General features: G+C 35.1%; 2 protein-coding genes across 3 annotated transcripts; both read left to right on the plus strand.

Moving 5' to 3' along the window:
* Positions 1-2,025: 2,025 nt before the first annotated feature.
* On the plus strand, positions 2,026-6,399 carry LOC144845627 (uncharacterized). The gene is made up of 4 exons (XM_078703062.1): positions 2,026-2,410; positions 2,566-2,762; positions 2,942-3,086; positions 6,253-6,399. Exons 2-4 carry the CDS (start codon positions 2,620-2,622, stop codon positions 6,397-6,399), a joined length of 435 nt encoding a protein of 144 aa, XP_078559188.1. The 5' UTR covers positions 2,026-2,410; positions 2,566-2,619.
* On the plus strand, positions 5,826-15,464 carry LOC144845212 (fibrocystin-L-like). Of its 2 annotated transcripts, XM_078702395.1 has the most exons (4): positions 5,826-5,958; positions 12,760-12,950; positions 14,742-14,938; positions 15,380-15,464. In XM_078702395.1, the coding sequence occupies exons 2-3, from the start codon at positions 12,788-12,790 to the stop codon at positions 14,873-14,875; spliced, it is 297 nt and encodes a 98-aa protein (XP_078558521.1). In that variant the 5' UTR covers positions 5,826-5,958; positions 12,760-12,787; the 3' UTR covers positions 14,876-14,938; positions 15,380-15,464. The 2 variants fall into 2 exon arrangements, with proteins under 2 accessions (XP_078558521.1, XP_078558520.1); XM_078702394.1 differs by lacking the exons at positions 5,826-5,958; positions 12,760-12,950 and adding an exon at positions 13,349-14,590.
* The last annotated feature ends 1,533 nt before the right edge of the window (positions 15,465-16,997 follow it).

Consider the following 16,997-nt stretch of genomic DNA (forward strand, 5'->3'; position numbering starts at 1 on the left):
AAAAAAGAAAAGATATAAACAGTTTCAATAAATATGAACATTTTTATTATTCATTTTAAAAGATGTTTTTTTTTTTTTTTCTGTATTTCAATTTTTATTATATTTTCATTTTGGGGAACTCTATTTTGCATTCTGTCAAATAAAATCAATGTATAGATATTATACAGTATATGCATACTTGACTTTCACTCGAAAGGAAATTTGTCAAAGGACTTTCTTACTCTTCTACCTCCTTTTTCTTAACGTGTACTGATAATGCCATTCCATTGTGTAATCAGTTACGTAATTTATAAATTCTGATTAAAATATTACATTTTTCCATTAACATTTTCATGTAAATATTTCAGAATCAACCGGAGAATGCAGGTCAAAGTGCAAAACAGCGTGCACCTCGTCCAGAGAACGGAAATGCTGGATTCGTGTGGGAAAATTTCATGTAATGGTGCTCAATTTTTTCAATTTCATGGTATACATAATTACCCAGCTATTGCTGGAAGCACAAGATTGCAAGGTATGTAAAAGCATGACATAATCTGGTCCTTACTTGGACAAACCTAGTCCTTACTTCGACAAACCAACAACTGCCATTGTTTGAGTTCTATTGCAGGAAACGCATACTCATACTGTTTACACATGAAGCTGAATGCTTATAGGTACAAAGAAGGTAGCAGTCAGAGACGAGAACAGGGTTTACATACATAATTATACCTAATCTAGGGTAAGTACTAATAGTATTTATCCTATATATCTACGGACCGCTTGCATTTATCCAAGTTACGTTATTGTAAATCATTGTGTATCTTTACTTGCTAATTGCATTATTCTCATCAACCAAGTACACTTTCTGTACCTACAATACTTTTCATTTAATCTTAACACTACAGTAAATTTAAAAAGACCCCCTTCCCTACGTTTTTTAGATCTAATTTAAGGTCACAAACTACAATTAATGTAAAAATAAATATTATATGGTAACTTTTTTGTCTTTAAATGGTTAAAAATGTGAAAAATAAGTTGATTCTAGTAATTTTAGCGGCCCGCTATAAATCCCAAAATGCATTGCGTGCGGATTGATATTTTTGTTTTTCTTCTGTAATTCACCCACTTTTTGATTGATCGTGAGGCCAAAACAAATGGAAGACTCATAAATTTTCACCGAAAATACCAGGTTTTCCCCATTTTGTATCAACGGAGTCTGGCAAATATAAAAAGACAATTAATGTAGCAACTATACAACGTCAGGCTAGGTATATAACTAGCATACGATATTCGTACGTTACCGATGTTTACCGGCTAGGCCTACAAAACTCAGCCTATCTAGGCTAGACCTAAAGACTGCCCACGAGAGGTCATTCGCCGCGAGCTACATAGGTAGTGCATTGTTTCTCACTTTTTATCATAATTTACCATAAAACGTACATTTAAGACAAGGAATGACCTTGTTTAATGTTTTTAAAGTAATATATATGTATTATTTTTACAAAACGTCACAAATTGAAGGGAAGGGGTCTTTAATCCTTCTGAGTGCGTGGAGATGGATTGTGATGCATTTAAGAATGCAATGATCAGAGACGAAGATGGTGGAATTCTAGTAGGATCACGGCCTGGTTATGTTATTCCTGATTCTGCATACGCGTGGGATAGAGATCCGAGACGTGGACTTAGAATTATAGGATTATAGAATTTCAAACATGATGGTTACAGACATCAATGGTAGTAAAATCTTTTATCTAATCTGCTCTTTTCATTAAGGTATCATTGGTACAGAAGACTGCATATGGCATGAATCTTGGCAGGCTTTTGAATGCTATGACTACGATTACGCTATGTTGATTATTGAAAGTCTTGATCCTGACACAAGAATTACGACGTCTTCACCAATCGTCATTGTGTCTAACGGTTATGTTGATTTGATCAATGGACCACAAGATCACGGCTGGTGTCATGGGTACACATGTCAAGAGCGCATCAGCACATTTATGTCTATCGTTGCAATTGGAGAGACTTATGAGATGTATATGAGAGTTCAACGAATCCTCAAACTTTATGACAGCTCCAGATCAGAAAATAGTTGTCGGCATCTGGTATGCCAATCCTCAACGCTTAGATGTGTACCATCAAGGTCACTATGTCATGCCAAATAACAGGCAGCTGGATGGAGATATGTTCATATGGGTTCCAGAAGATCCAAATAGACCAGACGATCAGTTCATGACTCCAGCATTTATGGCGAGAACTATTTTGATCGCGATTGGCAGACTCTTTGGATACTTATACGTGGTAGTGACCCAATTGACATCATCACTACACCGGTTATAATGGTTGACGTTGGTGTGGCTTCTGTTGATGTTGATGACTTCTATGAAGAAGATCTTGTTAACAATCTTGCCAGTTTGGTATATATAATACAGTAAGTAAATAGCTTTCTTCAACCATATTAAAGTATCACATAATCTATCCAGATTTCTTCTTTTTTCAGTTTTATATGTTTAGAAATGAGTTGAATTTTATTTCATTGCCTATTCTTTTAATATGTAAACAATAATTAATATTTCTTCCTTACAGGCAATTCAACCCTAGAACATGATGAGTTAGTTAACCTTCAAGCAGAAATTGTTAATGCAGCACAAACCGGTACTTTGTACGAGAGTCTTGAAGTTGAGGTTATTAGCAATGACCGATCCTTCTCCCCCAGCCGAAGACCCAACAAGGGGTGTGAGAGCAACAAATACAACAGGAGGTCCAAGTACAGGCAATAAAACGTAAGTCACATTTAAGAAGTAATGAGTTGAAGTAGAGTTTTCTGTAGAGTTACTGTAGTAAAGAACTGGCTTGTATCGTCTTGTCCAAAGTCTTAAATTGTATTCTCATGTGTGGCTTGTAACGAACATAACCATAATGCCTATATCATTACAAAACAACATAACTAATTGGTTCACAGGTATTCTGAGAAGCAAGCTGAAGAAGAGGCATCTAGTGACCCAGGAGTAGAAATCATCTATCAATTCTCAAGCACAATGAGTATACGTTTACAACGGCTGATGCTATTTGAGATTCAACCTTGCATCTCTATATTGGATACCAGTGTAGATTTAACACAATTCTTTCTAAACTCCAATATAGGCTATCAAGCTGTGGTAATACACCATAGGTTTGATACAAATATTCTACGAAAAAAAAGGAATTATTCAATGATTTTTACAGGGTGAAATTGTGCAAAATCTGGGACATTCTTCACATCCATGGAAAATGCCCAGGAGTATCTGATGCAGAGCTCGTCAGCAACAACACTGTAGATATAATCCATGGCTGGGCCAACTTCACTGATCTTGCCATTAATCTGTCAGGAAGTGGTTACTTCTTTAAATTCAGCATTGTTTATTCCAACTCATCCACGCTAGAAGGTATCAACTCAACAGAGTTTTCTGTCATTGAGGGTGTTTTCCACATATCAATCGCAGATCAACACTAAAAGTTGTTGAGAAATTTGATGTTCAGTTTAATCTAATTGAAGATTTTACAATGGATATTGCAGAACATCTGGATTCCAAGGTTGGTGATTTTTTAATTAATTATTAAGTCATTTTCAAATTGTCAATGCAGTTTTTCTCTCTAATTAACCATCCATCTTCTATTTAATACTGCATTATAATTCTAAAATCACCATCAATTGTAGACTAGTGTATCAAATCTAAGAGCAACTTCTTTTTGAAGACTACAGTCCATTTCAAATTTTCAATGCAGGTCTCCCTCTATTTAACCCACTACCTTCTATTAATACTTCCCCCTACCCCAATTTTAAAAGCATCTTCAATTGTAGACTACCGTATCCACTCTAAGAGCAACAAACGTTACTGTTACCATGAATAGGTATAATAAGTTCAATTTATCCACGGAGGCCCAGATCAACACAGGGTTGCTCTTCCCAGCTTCTCGAACTTCACTAAATTCTTATTGGATGCTACACACACAGATCCTCTCAATTTAAGATGCAGGCGAGCATGTTCATACATGCATACATACTGTACATTAATTAAACAAATATCCAGTCAAATGTGTGTACAACAGGGTTATTGTTTAGAAATTGAGCAACGCATTGCTTTTTCAACCTTTGACATCCATTGACAGTTTTCATTTGAGCACCCACAGAGAAGGTACCTTAAGTTAAAATGTCAGACTATGCGAATGAATCTAAGGAAGAAGAGTGCTAGCAGTGGATCTAATCAACTATTGTAAGTATTAAGCCTAAGAAATAAATATTTAGAATATTTATTCTTTGTGTTGAAGTATACAGTGCCAGTAACTACTGTTTATGTGTACACTAAACTGTTTGCCAGTCCAAACTTCTAGCATTCTCTTTATTTGCCTTCTTTCCTTCTTTGGAAACTTAAGATTATATAATCGTTGGGAAAACTAACATTATCAGCTCTATCACTCATTATTTCTGGTCATTAATGGTGATGATTTTTATATTTTTAATTAATAAACAATTTATTGAATCATGGCAATGATTGTTATTAGATTGAGAGAAAATAATTATAAATAGACCACCATGGTTCCTTAGGCAGGATGCTTTACTCTCATTGCCTTATTCTTCGGATGAGATGTAAAGCCGTTGGTCCTGTGTACTTAACAGTGCACATTAAAGAACGTGGTACACTGTTTGAAAAAAGTAGGGGATTGTCTCCCGGTGTGCTGATCTGGTAGGCGCTGCACTGCTGGCTGTCGAGGGTCCGTGGAGGGCCTAATCCGAATTTCCTCAGTTTCCAGTAAAGCTTGAGGACCAGAATAATACATTATAATAACACAGGTTGTGTTAAAATACTTCTATAAAGGAACATTCTTACATTGGAAAGTGTTAGTTCTGTAATTGTAACTTTTTTTTCCCTGAGGTTTTTGTCTGGCACTTATTCATTCGATAGTGACACTTATTTATTTGTTTCAGATTTTTATGAGCCACATTATTCAGTTGCTTTCTTGGATATTGGAGAAGTTACTGTAGAAAGTCCATCGTTTGTACGTGAATATACATTTCATAATGGCTTCAGTCCTGCTATCGGGATGCAATTCAGGATAATGTAATTCACCACACAGTTGGAGCAGGTAAGCAATACCAAAATACTTCTCTTTTCCTTATATAGTAACTTACATTTTAGATTTTAGACAACAACATCGGGGTGATGCCATTTGTCATTGGGCCATCTTCTCTTAGTCATGAAGCTGTTGATAAGTATGTGTGAGAATGTAGTCATCGTTTATAATTGGTACAAGCCTGTTCTTTGATTGCGATGAGTTACAGGTAGGTTCAGTAAGAATATAAACATTTGTAGCATGTTACAAACCGAATACTGTAATTAAGCAATTATGATGAATTAGATTAGATAATGTATAAATGTAAAAATCATAATGAATGGAACAATGTTAATGACAATGAAATAAAAGTGGGAAACCCAAAAAAGACACAAAAAAAAGATATAAACATTTTCAATAAATATGAACATTTTTATTATTCATTTTAAAAGATTTTAATTCTGTTTTTCAAATGTTATTATTTTGTCAGTTTGGGGAACTATATTTTGCATTCTGTCAAATAAAATCAATGTATAGATATTATATATGCATACTTGACTTTCATAAGGAAATTTGTCAAAGGACTTTCTTACTCTTCTACCTTCTTTTTCTTAACGTGTACTGATAATGCCATTCCATTGTGTAATCAGACACGTAATTTATAAATTCTGAATAAAATATTACATTTTCCCATTTTCATGTAAATATTTCAGAATCAACCGGAGAATGCAGGTCAAAGTGCAAAACAGTGTGCACCTTGTGGTCCAGACAATGGAAATGCTGGATACGTGAGGGCAAATTTCATGTCTGGTGATAATGGTGCTCCATTTTTTCCATTTCATGGTATACATAATTACCCAGCTATTGCTGGAAGCACAAGATTGCAAGGTATGTAAAAGCATGACATAATCTGGTCCTTACTTGGACAAACCTAGTCCTTACTTGGACAAACCAGTTGAGTTCTATTGCAGGAAACGTATACTCATACTGTTTACACATGAAGCTGAATGCTTATTTGGATAACATAAAATTGCCATTGTATCCAAGTTATCACCACTGTAATGTTGAGGTTGTCGCTTAGTACTGTTTTATCATAAAATATGTCTTTAATATCGGAATACATTTTTGGTGAAACTTACCAAATGAATATATTTCAACATACTTATTCATTTACAAATAAAGGTATTTTGCTCTTTCTTATCAATAGATGTCACATTCGCTCATTTTGATACTGCGTGTAAGAAAGATCATTACGCTACTATGACCAATCCATCAAATGATGATGGTATCCACCCAATGTCCGCTGTAGGTACTGTACAAAGAAGGTAACAGTCAGAGACAAGAACAGGGTTTACATACATATACCTAATTTAGGGTAAGTACTAATAGTATTTATCCTATATATCTACGGACCACTTGCATTTATCCAAGTTACGTAAATGTAATCATTGTGTATCCTTACTTGCTAGTTGCATTATTTTCATCAACCTAGTACACTTACCTACAATACTTTTTGTAATGTACCGATTTACAATACAAATAAGTGAGAGAGAGACAAGTTCTGTTATAGTTGAAAGCTAGCACTGAAGTGTTTATTCTTTATTCTACATCTACTATATATAATAACAATATCGGTAATGGGTAATTAATCTGTCAAGGTGGAATGTTTAGTGGTCTCAGCAGAGGGGTCTACTTTAGCCATTAGTGACCATTAAGTAGCCAGGGTTATATAGAAGTGGGTTAACATAATATATATGGTAACAGGTGAAGGAAGTATAAATAATTGGTAGAAAGTAATATTAATCAAGTTCAATACATTACATTCCCTCCCTTCTATTATAAACAATTCTAAGCTATTTATTTATAATTGAATCAAAGCAGCACTGTACTAAGTTATGGTTTAATAACACTTTAAATGTATATGGTATAATGCACTGTATAAAGTAAAATATAAGATCAACATTTTAAATTGTCCAGTAATAATGTCCATAAAAGTTTCTATATTTCAGTTATTAAAAATGTCCATATCTTTCCGGCGGTTTTCTATCGCGAGTAAGGTATACTCTTCGCTGAGCAGTAATAGACTGTGCTTCGACAGTCGATTGTGATGTTTCCACTGTTCAGATTTGGATTAATGAGTTTGAACAGGCCTATAACGCTTCCTGATATGGTCGGCATGACGACGACAAACTCGTCCATCTTCTAGTTTTATCTTGAATGAGATGCGACCGGATTTTAATATTATTGTTCCGGGTAACCATTTCAGATTTTGTCCTCTAAAGTTCTTTATATACACCTACTCTCCTTCTACAAAAGTGCGTTCTTTGCATGACGATCATGGGCTAATTTCTGTTTTTCAAGTTGAGTGATAACACGATCTGCTTGATAAGGGTGTAAAAGATCAAAATGCGTTTTCAATTTTCGGCCATTCAGTAATTCTGCTGGTGTTTTGCCAGTTGTGCTATGAGGTGTATTTCTATATTTAAATAGGAATCTTGAATTGTTTTTTTTTTTAACTTTATTTGGTAATCAAGGTTAAAAAACAATAAAATATAATACATAGAAAATAGAAAAACAATTGCACGGAAAAAACAGGCCTTGATTACAAGGAATGCCAAGAAAAGTTAAAAACTTATTTCCACTTGGGTCCTAAAAAGAAGAAACTGATAACAAGAACATACAAATTACAACATAAGAATCTTGCGACTTTTGTTTCGATATATCCATCTTTCATACGTTTCATTGTTTCTTTAAATGTGCGTACAGCACGTTCCGCAAGACCATTCGATGATGGGTGATATGGGGCTGTTAAAGAATGTCTTATTCCATTTCGCTTTACGAATGTATGAAATTCATCACTGGTGAAACATGTTCCATTGTCGGATACTATTTTATCTGGCAATCCATGCGATGCAAATATAAGCCTGAGCTTATCCACTGTGGTATTTGTCGTTGAGGAATTTACCGGAATTACCTCAAGCCATTTTGAGTATGCATCGTATTAAAAACATTTTTCCAATAAATGGTCCAGCATAGTCGATATGTAATCGTGACCATGGTCTATTTGGCCAATTCCATGGGTGCAATGGTGCTTTAGGTGGTAAAGTTTGATTGGATTGGCATGTATCGCACTGCTTTGATATGTCTTTGTCCATATAAGCCACCATAACGAATCCTGAGCAAAACTTTTCATTCTGACAATTCCAGTATGACCGTCATGTAGTGCTTGTAGCAACTGTTTTCTACCAGGCTGTGGAACAACAATTCTCTTTCCCCACAAAATACATCCATCTTGTGTAGAGAGTTCTCTTTGTCAGATCCATCCAATATGGTTGCAAGTTTTCAATTTTTGGATTAGTATTGGGCCAACCCTTTTTAATGTAGTAAAGAACTCGAGAAAGTGTTGGATCTTTAACCGTCCAACCTTTAATATCTGCTGTGGAAACTGGAGATTGGTTCATTGGCTCCATCAATAGAACAGTTTCGGCAGGTTGTGGAATTGATTCTGGTTTTCCTGGCAATGGTAATCTGCTTAAGGCATCCGCATTGGCATGGGACTTTGTCAGTTTGAATCTTAATGTATATTTGTATGTACCTAATTTCAGTGCCCAACGTTGGATTCTAGCTGATGCTTGGCTAGGCACAAGTCTGTCCTCATTAATAAGACCCAGCAATGGCTTATGGTCTGTTACCAATGTGAAATGTCTACCATAAATGTAAGACTGAAATCGCGTTACTCCGAAAACACATGCCAAACCTTCTTTCTCAATTTGCGAATACTTTTTTTCCGCTTCCGCAAGTGTTCTAGATGCAAATGCGATTGGTCTTTCTGTACCGCCCCAATTCCATATTGAGATGCATCACACGATAATATTATTTCCTTTTTTGGATCATAATGTGCAAGTACTCTGCAGGAAAGTAGCAATTCCTTTGATTTATCAAAAGTAGATTGTTCTAAATTTGTCCAGTTCCAAGCTTTATCCTTACGAAGTAAGGCATATAACAGAGCAATTAAGTGTGTTGGATAAGTTTGGTAAAAACTTCATAATAAGATAATAATCCCAAATAAGCTCTCAGTTCTGTCAAGTTTTGAGACGCTGGAGCATCTTTAATTGCTCTCACTTTGGCGTTTGTGGGATGCAATCCCTCTTTGTCGATCAGGTGTCCCAAATAACCAACAGATTTAACCATAAAAACACACTTACTCTTTTTTAGACGAAGTCCAGCATCTGCCAGTCGCTTTAGGACGGTTTCAAGAGTTTCGAAATGCTCAAAATCTTTCTTTCCTGTCGTAATTAATATATCGTCCAGGTATACTGTAACACCTTTAATTCCTTGTAATAGTCCTTCCATGACAAGCTGGAAAATCGCTGGTGCTGAAGAGACTTCAAACGGCAACCGTGTATATTGTAAAGTCCCTTTTGAGTGTTGATTACAACATATTTTCGAGAATCTTTATCCAAGAGTAATTGTTGGTACGCTTGTGACATATGTCCAATTTAGTAAATTTTTCTTCGGGGCAAAGGATACTGATCAACTTTGGCTGCTTTATTTACAGTAATTTTGTAGTCACCACAGATCCTAATGGTAGATTTATCTGCCTTAAGTACCGGAACTATTGGTGCAGCCCAGTCTGAAAACTGTATAGGTTCAATAATGCCTTCAAGTTAGTCATCTACTTTCTGTCGCAAAGCATACGGAACATTTCTGGCTTTGCAAAATTTTGGCATTGTCTCTTTATCAACATACATTTTTGCTTCAGTACCCTTAAGGGTACCTAGTTCATCTTTAAATATTTCTTGGTATTTACCAAGCAGTGAACTTAAATCTAATTGGTTTATTACCTTGATTTGTTGCCAGTCCAACTTTATAAACTGAAGCCAGTCTCGACCAATTAGGGTAGGTCCATCTGTTCGCACAATCGTTAACGGTAATATTGTAGTAGTACTCTGGTATGTAATTTCAGCATTAATTTTACCCAAAACATCCATTATTTGTCCAGTGTACGTACGTAGCTTAACTGACGATGGTTCAAGTTTTCTTTCAGGCCATAATTGCCTAAATTTCGTCTGCGACATTATTGATACCGAGGCTCCTGTGTCAATTTCCATTTCAGTATCCAAACCATCTAACAGTATCTTAACTTTCATAGGTGGAGGACTAGACGTGGTCTTTATTCCAAATAATTCTTCATACATTTCTGTAGCTATGTTGCTTGGTTCATCGCTTGGCTCATCTGCCACAACATTTTTAACTGTTTGGGGCTTCCACTTCTTTTTGCTAAGACAAACAGATTGAATGTGTCCTACCTTGTTACAATAATGGCAAGTTGTTTGCTTAAAATAACATTTGTCTGGCAAATGGTTATTCTTTCCACAGCGAAAACATGGTTTCGACTTCTTATTTGTATTTGACATAACTAGTTTTTATGGCTTCATAAGATTATGTTAACACAATATATGTGCATAAATTGCAATATTATAGCATAATTATCGAATTTTAAAAAGTGGACATTTTTGCCATTTTTCGAAATAATTCCTTTTTTCCCCCGCATTGAAATTTTCGAAAAATGGCAAAATTTCGACCCTTTTATTTGTTTACATAACTAGTTACTATGGCTCTATAAGATGATGTTAACACAATATATATACATAAATGACAATATAATAGCATAATTATTGGATATTAAAAAGTGAACATTTTGCAAATTTTCGAAAAATTCCTTCGGTCCCCAGCAGTGAAATTTTCGAAAAATGGCCAAATACTTACCCTTTTATTTTTTGACTTAACTAGTTTTTATGTCTCCATAAGATGATGTTAACACAATATATGTGCATAAATTGCAATATTATAGCATACTTATTGAATTTTAAAAAGAAGAAAATTTGGCAATTTTTCTAAAAAATTCCTTTGGTCCCCCGCAGTGAATTTTTCGAAAAATGTCAAAATTTAGACCTTTTTATTTTTTTACACAACTAGTTACTATGGCTTTATAAGATGATGTTACCATAATATATGTGCATAAATGGCAATATTATAGCATAATTCTTGAAGTTTAAAAAGTGGAAATTTTGGACATTTTTTGAACAATTCCGTAAATTTTGACTTCTTTTTGTAAGCAATTTTGTTTACATTTTCAACTGCAGCTGCAGAGGTTGGCTGCGCCAGATCTCTTACATTTCTTGTTGCAGTTTCGATGCTAGTTGCAATTTCAACAGCTTTTTCCAGTGTCAGTGCTTTTTCTGCCAAAAGACCAAATTCCGTGATTACGGACGCCAAAAACTAGACGATCTCGTAACATTGTATTGAGCGAGGCTCCAAAGTTACAGAATTCTGCCATCGATCGAAGCGATGCCATAAATTCAGGCACTGTTTCATTATCACGTCGAAAGCGTGAGTTGAATTTGTATCGCTGTACAATTTCACTAGGCACTGGACTGTGATGCCCATTCATAGCTGTTACCAGCTCATCGAATGTTTTATCCTTGGGTTTTTCTGGTGTAACCAAATTTCGTAAAAGCTTATAAGATGATGGGCCAATAACTGTTAACAGTGTTGCTTGTTTCTTCTCCTCTGTAGTAATTTCTTTTGCCTTGAAATACAAGTTACTTACTTACTTATTTGTTTTCATAGCTATCCCCAATATTGGGGACATTTCGCCGTCATTGACATTATGTTGACATAGCACAACTTTTCTTAATTTTATGAGAGACGTTAATTTTGATGAGAAGGTCATGGAACACTAATTAATTTTAAAAACAACTAAAAACCTGGGAACTGTAACCCTGACGGGTACTCTCCCTCCGGGTCAAAGGGATCCCGAAACTCATCGGTGGGCAGGGGCGCTCATCTCCCTGTTCAGGACTATTCCTGATGATTACCCAACCTATTTACACTTAAAATTAAAATTAAACATCAAGACATAACTTAATCAACTTAATGACTACTGGACATAGTAGTTATTGTCTTCTATAAAAGATGCTGGAAGCACTTCCTTATATAGTCTTCTCGGTCTAGTTGACTAGCGTTTATATTTCTCTGAAGTATACTTGGGCTCGGTCTTCCTATCAATTTACTTTTTTGGTCATAAAATGTAAGAACTTCGCAGGGATCATAGTTCTGTCTCCGAATACAGTGTGAAATCCAGTTAGATTGCTGTTGTTGGTAGAATATCGTGTTGGTTATTGCGTAGAGCCTCTGGTTATTGACAGCGTACCGCCAATCAGTTTCCTGTTGTTCTTCTTCTTCCTCAGACTCTAGTCTAAAGTCTAAACGCTCAACAAACTGTGACCAATCTTCCCTTCCTTCAATAAATTCTTCAATTTTGCCAATAAGGGCCATTCTCCTCGCCACTGTAGTGTAATGTACCGATTTACAATACAAATAAGTGAGAGAGAGACAAGTTCTGTTATAGTTGAAAGCTAGCACTGAAGTGTTTATTCTTTATTCTACATTTACTATATATTATAATAACAATATCGGTAATGGGTAATTAATCTGTCAAGGTGGAATGTTTAGTGGTCTAAGCAGAGGGTCTACTTTAGCCATTAGTGACCATTAAGTAGCCAGGGTTATATAGAAGTGGGTTAACATAATATATATGGTAACAGGTGAAGGAAGTTTAAATAATTGGTAGCAAGTAATATTAATCAAGTTCAATACATTACACTTTTCATTTAATCTTAACAGTAAAGTTAATCTTTCTGATTGCGTGGAGATGGATTGTGATGCATTTAAGAAAGCAATGATCAGAGATGAAGATGGTGGAATTCTAGGAGGATCACGGCCTGGTTATGTTATTCCTGATTCTCCATACGAGTGGGATAGAGATCCGAGACGTGGACTTAAAATTCCTTATGATGAAAAATGTCCACATAAAGGTTGGTTGTCTGCTTTAATGTTGAATTTTAGCTTTTGTAAACTGTGATTCTTCCCTAAATCTTTCCTCCTATTAAAGTTGCACTCTTGAAACAAGACCAGTCCATTCACCGAGACTGGGCACGCAATTTTATTGTGGCATCCCTTTTTTGAGGAGTAGGAAAATCACTGTGTTGTAGCTGTGATCTTTTATATAATCTGCTCTTTTCATTAAGGTATCATTGGTACAGAAGACTGCATATGGCATGAATCTTGGCAGGCTTTTGAATGCTATGACTATGATTACGCTATGTTGATTATTGAAAGTCTTGATCCTGACACAGAATTACGACGTCTTCACCAATCGTCTAACGGTTATGTTGATTTGATCAATGGACTAAAGATCACGGCTGGTGTCATGGGTACACATGTCAAGAGCGCATCAGCACATTTATGTCTATCGTTGCAATTGGAGAGACTTATGAGATGTATATGAGAGTTCAACGAATCCTCAAACGTTATGACTTCATTTCCTGAACACAGCTCCAGATCAGAAAATAGTTGTCGGCATCTGGTATGCCAATCCTCAACGCTTAGATGTGTACCATCAAGGTCACTATGTCATGTCAAATAACGGGCAGCTGGATGGAGATATGTTCATATACAATACAATACAATACAATACAAATCTTTCTTTATTCTGGAATAGCTCTTTCAATACACAAGTACTGGTCTCCCAAGAGGTCCAGATTTGGAAAAAAAATACAAGAAAAATAAAAGTAAAAGCTATATTAAAACTATGTACAATAGAAGTTATACAAGATGTTTAAATTCAACTTGACTAAGTGTCTCATAATTTTTACGGATATGTACAGGAAGATTATTCCATAAGGTTGATGCTCTATAATTAAACATTCTCTTTCCATAAATATTGTTCCATGCTGGAACATTTAGAGTTTTTGTTGATTGACTTCTTGTATTTTTTGTGTGAAAAGTGTCCATAAATTTGAATAGATTTGTTAAATAAGATGGTGCTAAACCCTGTAGGCATTTAAATAGCATAATTAATAAATCATTTTCCCATCTGTCATGGACACTCTTCCATTTTAGTGAGGACATCAATTCTGTTATAGGGGTGTACATATCAGCATAAAGAATGATTCTAGCTACTCTATTTTGAAGTACTTGAAGACGATTAACAAGTTCTAAGTTACAATTTGACCAAACATTACTACAGTAATCAAAACAAGGTAATACTATTGCATTAGCAAGTAGTCTTAAAGCAAAATTTGGAATATAATATCTTAATCTACGAATAATACCGATACGTTGTGATACTCTAGAAGCTACTTGTTCAACATGCTGTTTCCATGAAGATATTTAAAATTGTCAACTTTTTCGACATCATTGCCATTAATAGAAAGAGAAATATGGGTTCCAGAAGATCCAAACGTTCAGTTCATGCCAACTCCTGACTCCAGCATTTATGGCGAGAACTATTTTGATCGCGATTGGCAGACTCTTTGGATACTTATACGTGGTAGTGACCCAATTGACATCATCACTACACCGGTTATAATGGTTGACTTTGGTGTGGCTCCTGTTGATGTTTTCTATGAAGAAGATCTTGTTAACAATCTTGCCAGTTTGGTATATATAATAAGTAAATAGCTTTCTTTAACCATATTAAAGTATCACATAATCTATCCAGATTTCTTCTTTTTTCAGTTTCATATGTTTAGAAATGAGTTGAATTTTATTTAATTACCTATTCTTTTAATATCTAAACAATAATTAATATTTTTTCCTTACAGGCAATTCAACCCTTGAACATGATAAGTTAGTTAACCTTCAAGCAGAAATTGTTAATGCAGCACAAACCGGTACTTTGTACGAGAGTCTTGAAGTTGAGGTTATTAGCAATGACCGATCCTTCTCCCCCAACTGAAGACCCAACAAGGGGTGTGAGAGCAACAAATACAACAGGAGGTCCAAGTACAGGCAATGCAACGTAAGTCACAATTTAAGAAGTAATGAGTTGAAGTAGAGTTTTCTGTAGAGTTACTGTAGTATAGAACTGGCTTGTATCGTCTTGTCCAAAGTCTTAAATTGTATTCTCATGTGTGGCGTGCAACAAACATAACCATAATGCCTATATCATTACAAACCAACATAACTAATTGGTTCACAGGTATTCTGAGAAGCAAGCTGAAGAAGAGGCATCTAGTGACCCAAAGCACAATGAGTATACGTTTACGGCTGATGCTATGGAGAACCATCCATTTGAGGTTCAGCCTTGCATCTCTATATTGGATACCAGTGTAGGTTTTAACACAATTCTTTCTAAACTCCAATATACTGTAGGCTATCAAGCTTTGGTAATACACCATAGGTTTGATACAAATATTCTACGAAAAAAAGGAATTATTCAATGATTTTTTGATTTTTTCAGGCTGAAATTGTGCAAAATCTGGGACATTCTTCACATCCATGGAAAATGCCCAGGAGTATCTGATGCAGAGCTCGTCAGCAACAACACTGTAGATATAATCCATGACTGGGCCAACTTCACTGATCTTGCCATTAATCTGTCGGGAAGTGGTTACTTCTTTGAATTCAGCATTGTTTATTCCAACTCATCCACGCTAGAAGGTATCAACTCAACAGAGTTTTCTGTGATTGAGGGTGTTTTCCACATATCAATCGCAGATCAACAGTAAAAGTTTTGGAGAAATTTAATGTTCAGTTTAATCTAATTGAAGATTTTACAACGGATATTGCAGAACATCTGGATTCCAAGGTTGGTGATTTTTTAATTAATTATAAGTCATTTTCAAATTGTCAATGCAGTTCTCTCTCTAATTAACCATCCATCTTCTATTTAATACTGCATTATAATTCAAAAATCACCATCAATTGTAGACTAGTGACGTATCCAATCTAAGAGCAACTTCTTTTTGAAGACTACAGTCCATTTCAAATATTCAATGCAGGTCTCCCTCTATTTAACCCACTACCTTCTATTAATACTTCCCCCTACCCCAATTTTAAAAGCATCTTCAATTGTAGACTATCGTATCCACTCTAAGAGCAACTTATGTTGAAGACTAGCCAAAAGTACCTACAAGTCGACACTCCCATAAAAATCCAATTACAGACTACTTTCAAATTTGATTTCATCGGCTGTATAAATCACCTCAAATTAAAGACAACCTCCAGAACAATTGGATAAATATTGGTCAAACATTGGTCAAACAAGGATAAATAAAATATTCTAGGCTTTTCCTTAGGCTTTTTGTCTGGCACTTACTTGTTTTGGGTTCAGGCAGTCTTTAATTTCAGTATTTTGCAACTTAATAACAAGTTGTGTTAAAATACTTCTATAAGGGAACATATTAAGTGGATTGTTTTTAATAACAGATAATGATCACAAATCACAGGAGATCAGGAAAGTGCTAGATATGCACAAGCATGTGATGCGGTATATGCCCAAAATAAAAAGCAGGCAGCAGAGACTTCGAGGCCACAAGAACAGCCAATAGCCAAGGACATATCAACCTTGAAGAATTATAATGTAATTGCTGTAGTTGCGGGTGAAAACGTTTTAAACACGGCACATCTTTTAAAAAAAAAATAGGCATTGTTGCTGGTACAATGCAAACTTCACTCTCACAAAGCATAAACACCTTAAAAACCAGAATCTCGCCAAAACCTAGATTATCTCAAAATATTTCCTGCCCTTTATATAGTCCGTACAGCTTATTACCCACACAGTACATATCTTTTACTTACCTGTTCTGCCAGTAGGTAATTGAAAAATCAGCAAATTTTGTCAAATTAACAAGTGGCAACACTTGTACAGGTAAGAAGAATAAGAAAACTTAATTTTTTTTAATTAATTATTTTATTGTGTTTTTCTATAGGAGATAACCCAGAAGCCTAGAAGTAGAAATGAATACTTTTACAGGTAAGCTTTAATATAGTTTATAAACAAAGTATGTAAAATAAGAATACTTCTTTTGCTAATAGAAGAGACAATTCCAGAGTGCCATAAAATCAAGACCATATAT

The sequence above is a fragment of the Antedon bifida genome, chromosome 6 (assembly GCF_963402885.1).
Source record: "Antedon bifida chromosome 6, ecAntBifi1.1, whole genome shotgun sequence".
NCBI classification, from domain to species: domain Eukaryota; kingdom Metazoa; phylum Echinodermata; class Crinoidea; order Comatulida; family Antedonidae; genus Antedon; species Antedon bifida.

Excerpts from the sequence above, each read along its gene's own strand:
- LOC144845627 (XM_078703062.1), top strand. The coding sequence starts at position 2,620 with ATGCAGCACAAACCGGTACTTTGTACGAGAGTCTTGAAGTTGAGGTTA. Across the intron at positions 2,763-2,941 it reads CCAAGTACAGGCAATAAAAC|GTATTCTGAGAAGCAAGCTG; the intron begins GTAAGTCACATT and ends ATTGGTTCACAG. Across the intron at positions 3,087-6,252 it reads TCTCTATATTGGATACCAGT|GTATTTTGCTCTTTCTTATC; the intron begins GTAGATTTAACA and ends TTACAAATAAAG.
- LOC144845212 (XM_078702394.1), top strand. The coding sequence starts at position 14,389 with ATGCCAACTCCTGACTCCAGCATTTATGGCGAGAACTATTTTGATCGC. Across the intron at positions 14,591-14,741 it reads CAGTTTGGTATATATAATAA|GCAATTCAACCCTTGAACAT; the intron begins GTAAATAGCTTT and ends TTTTCCTTACAG.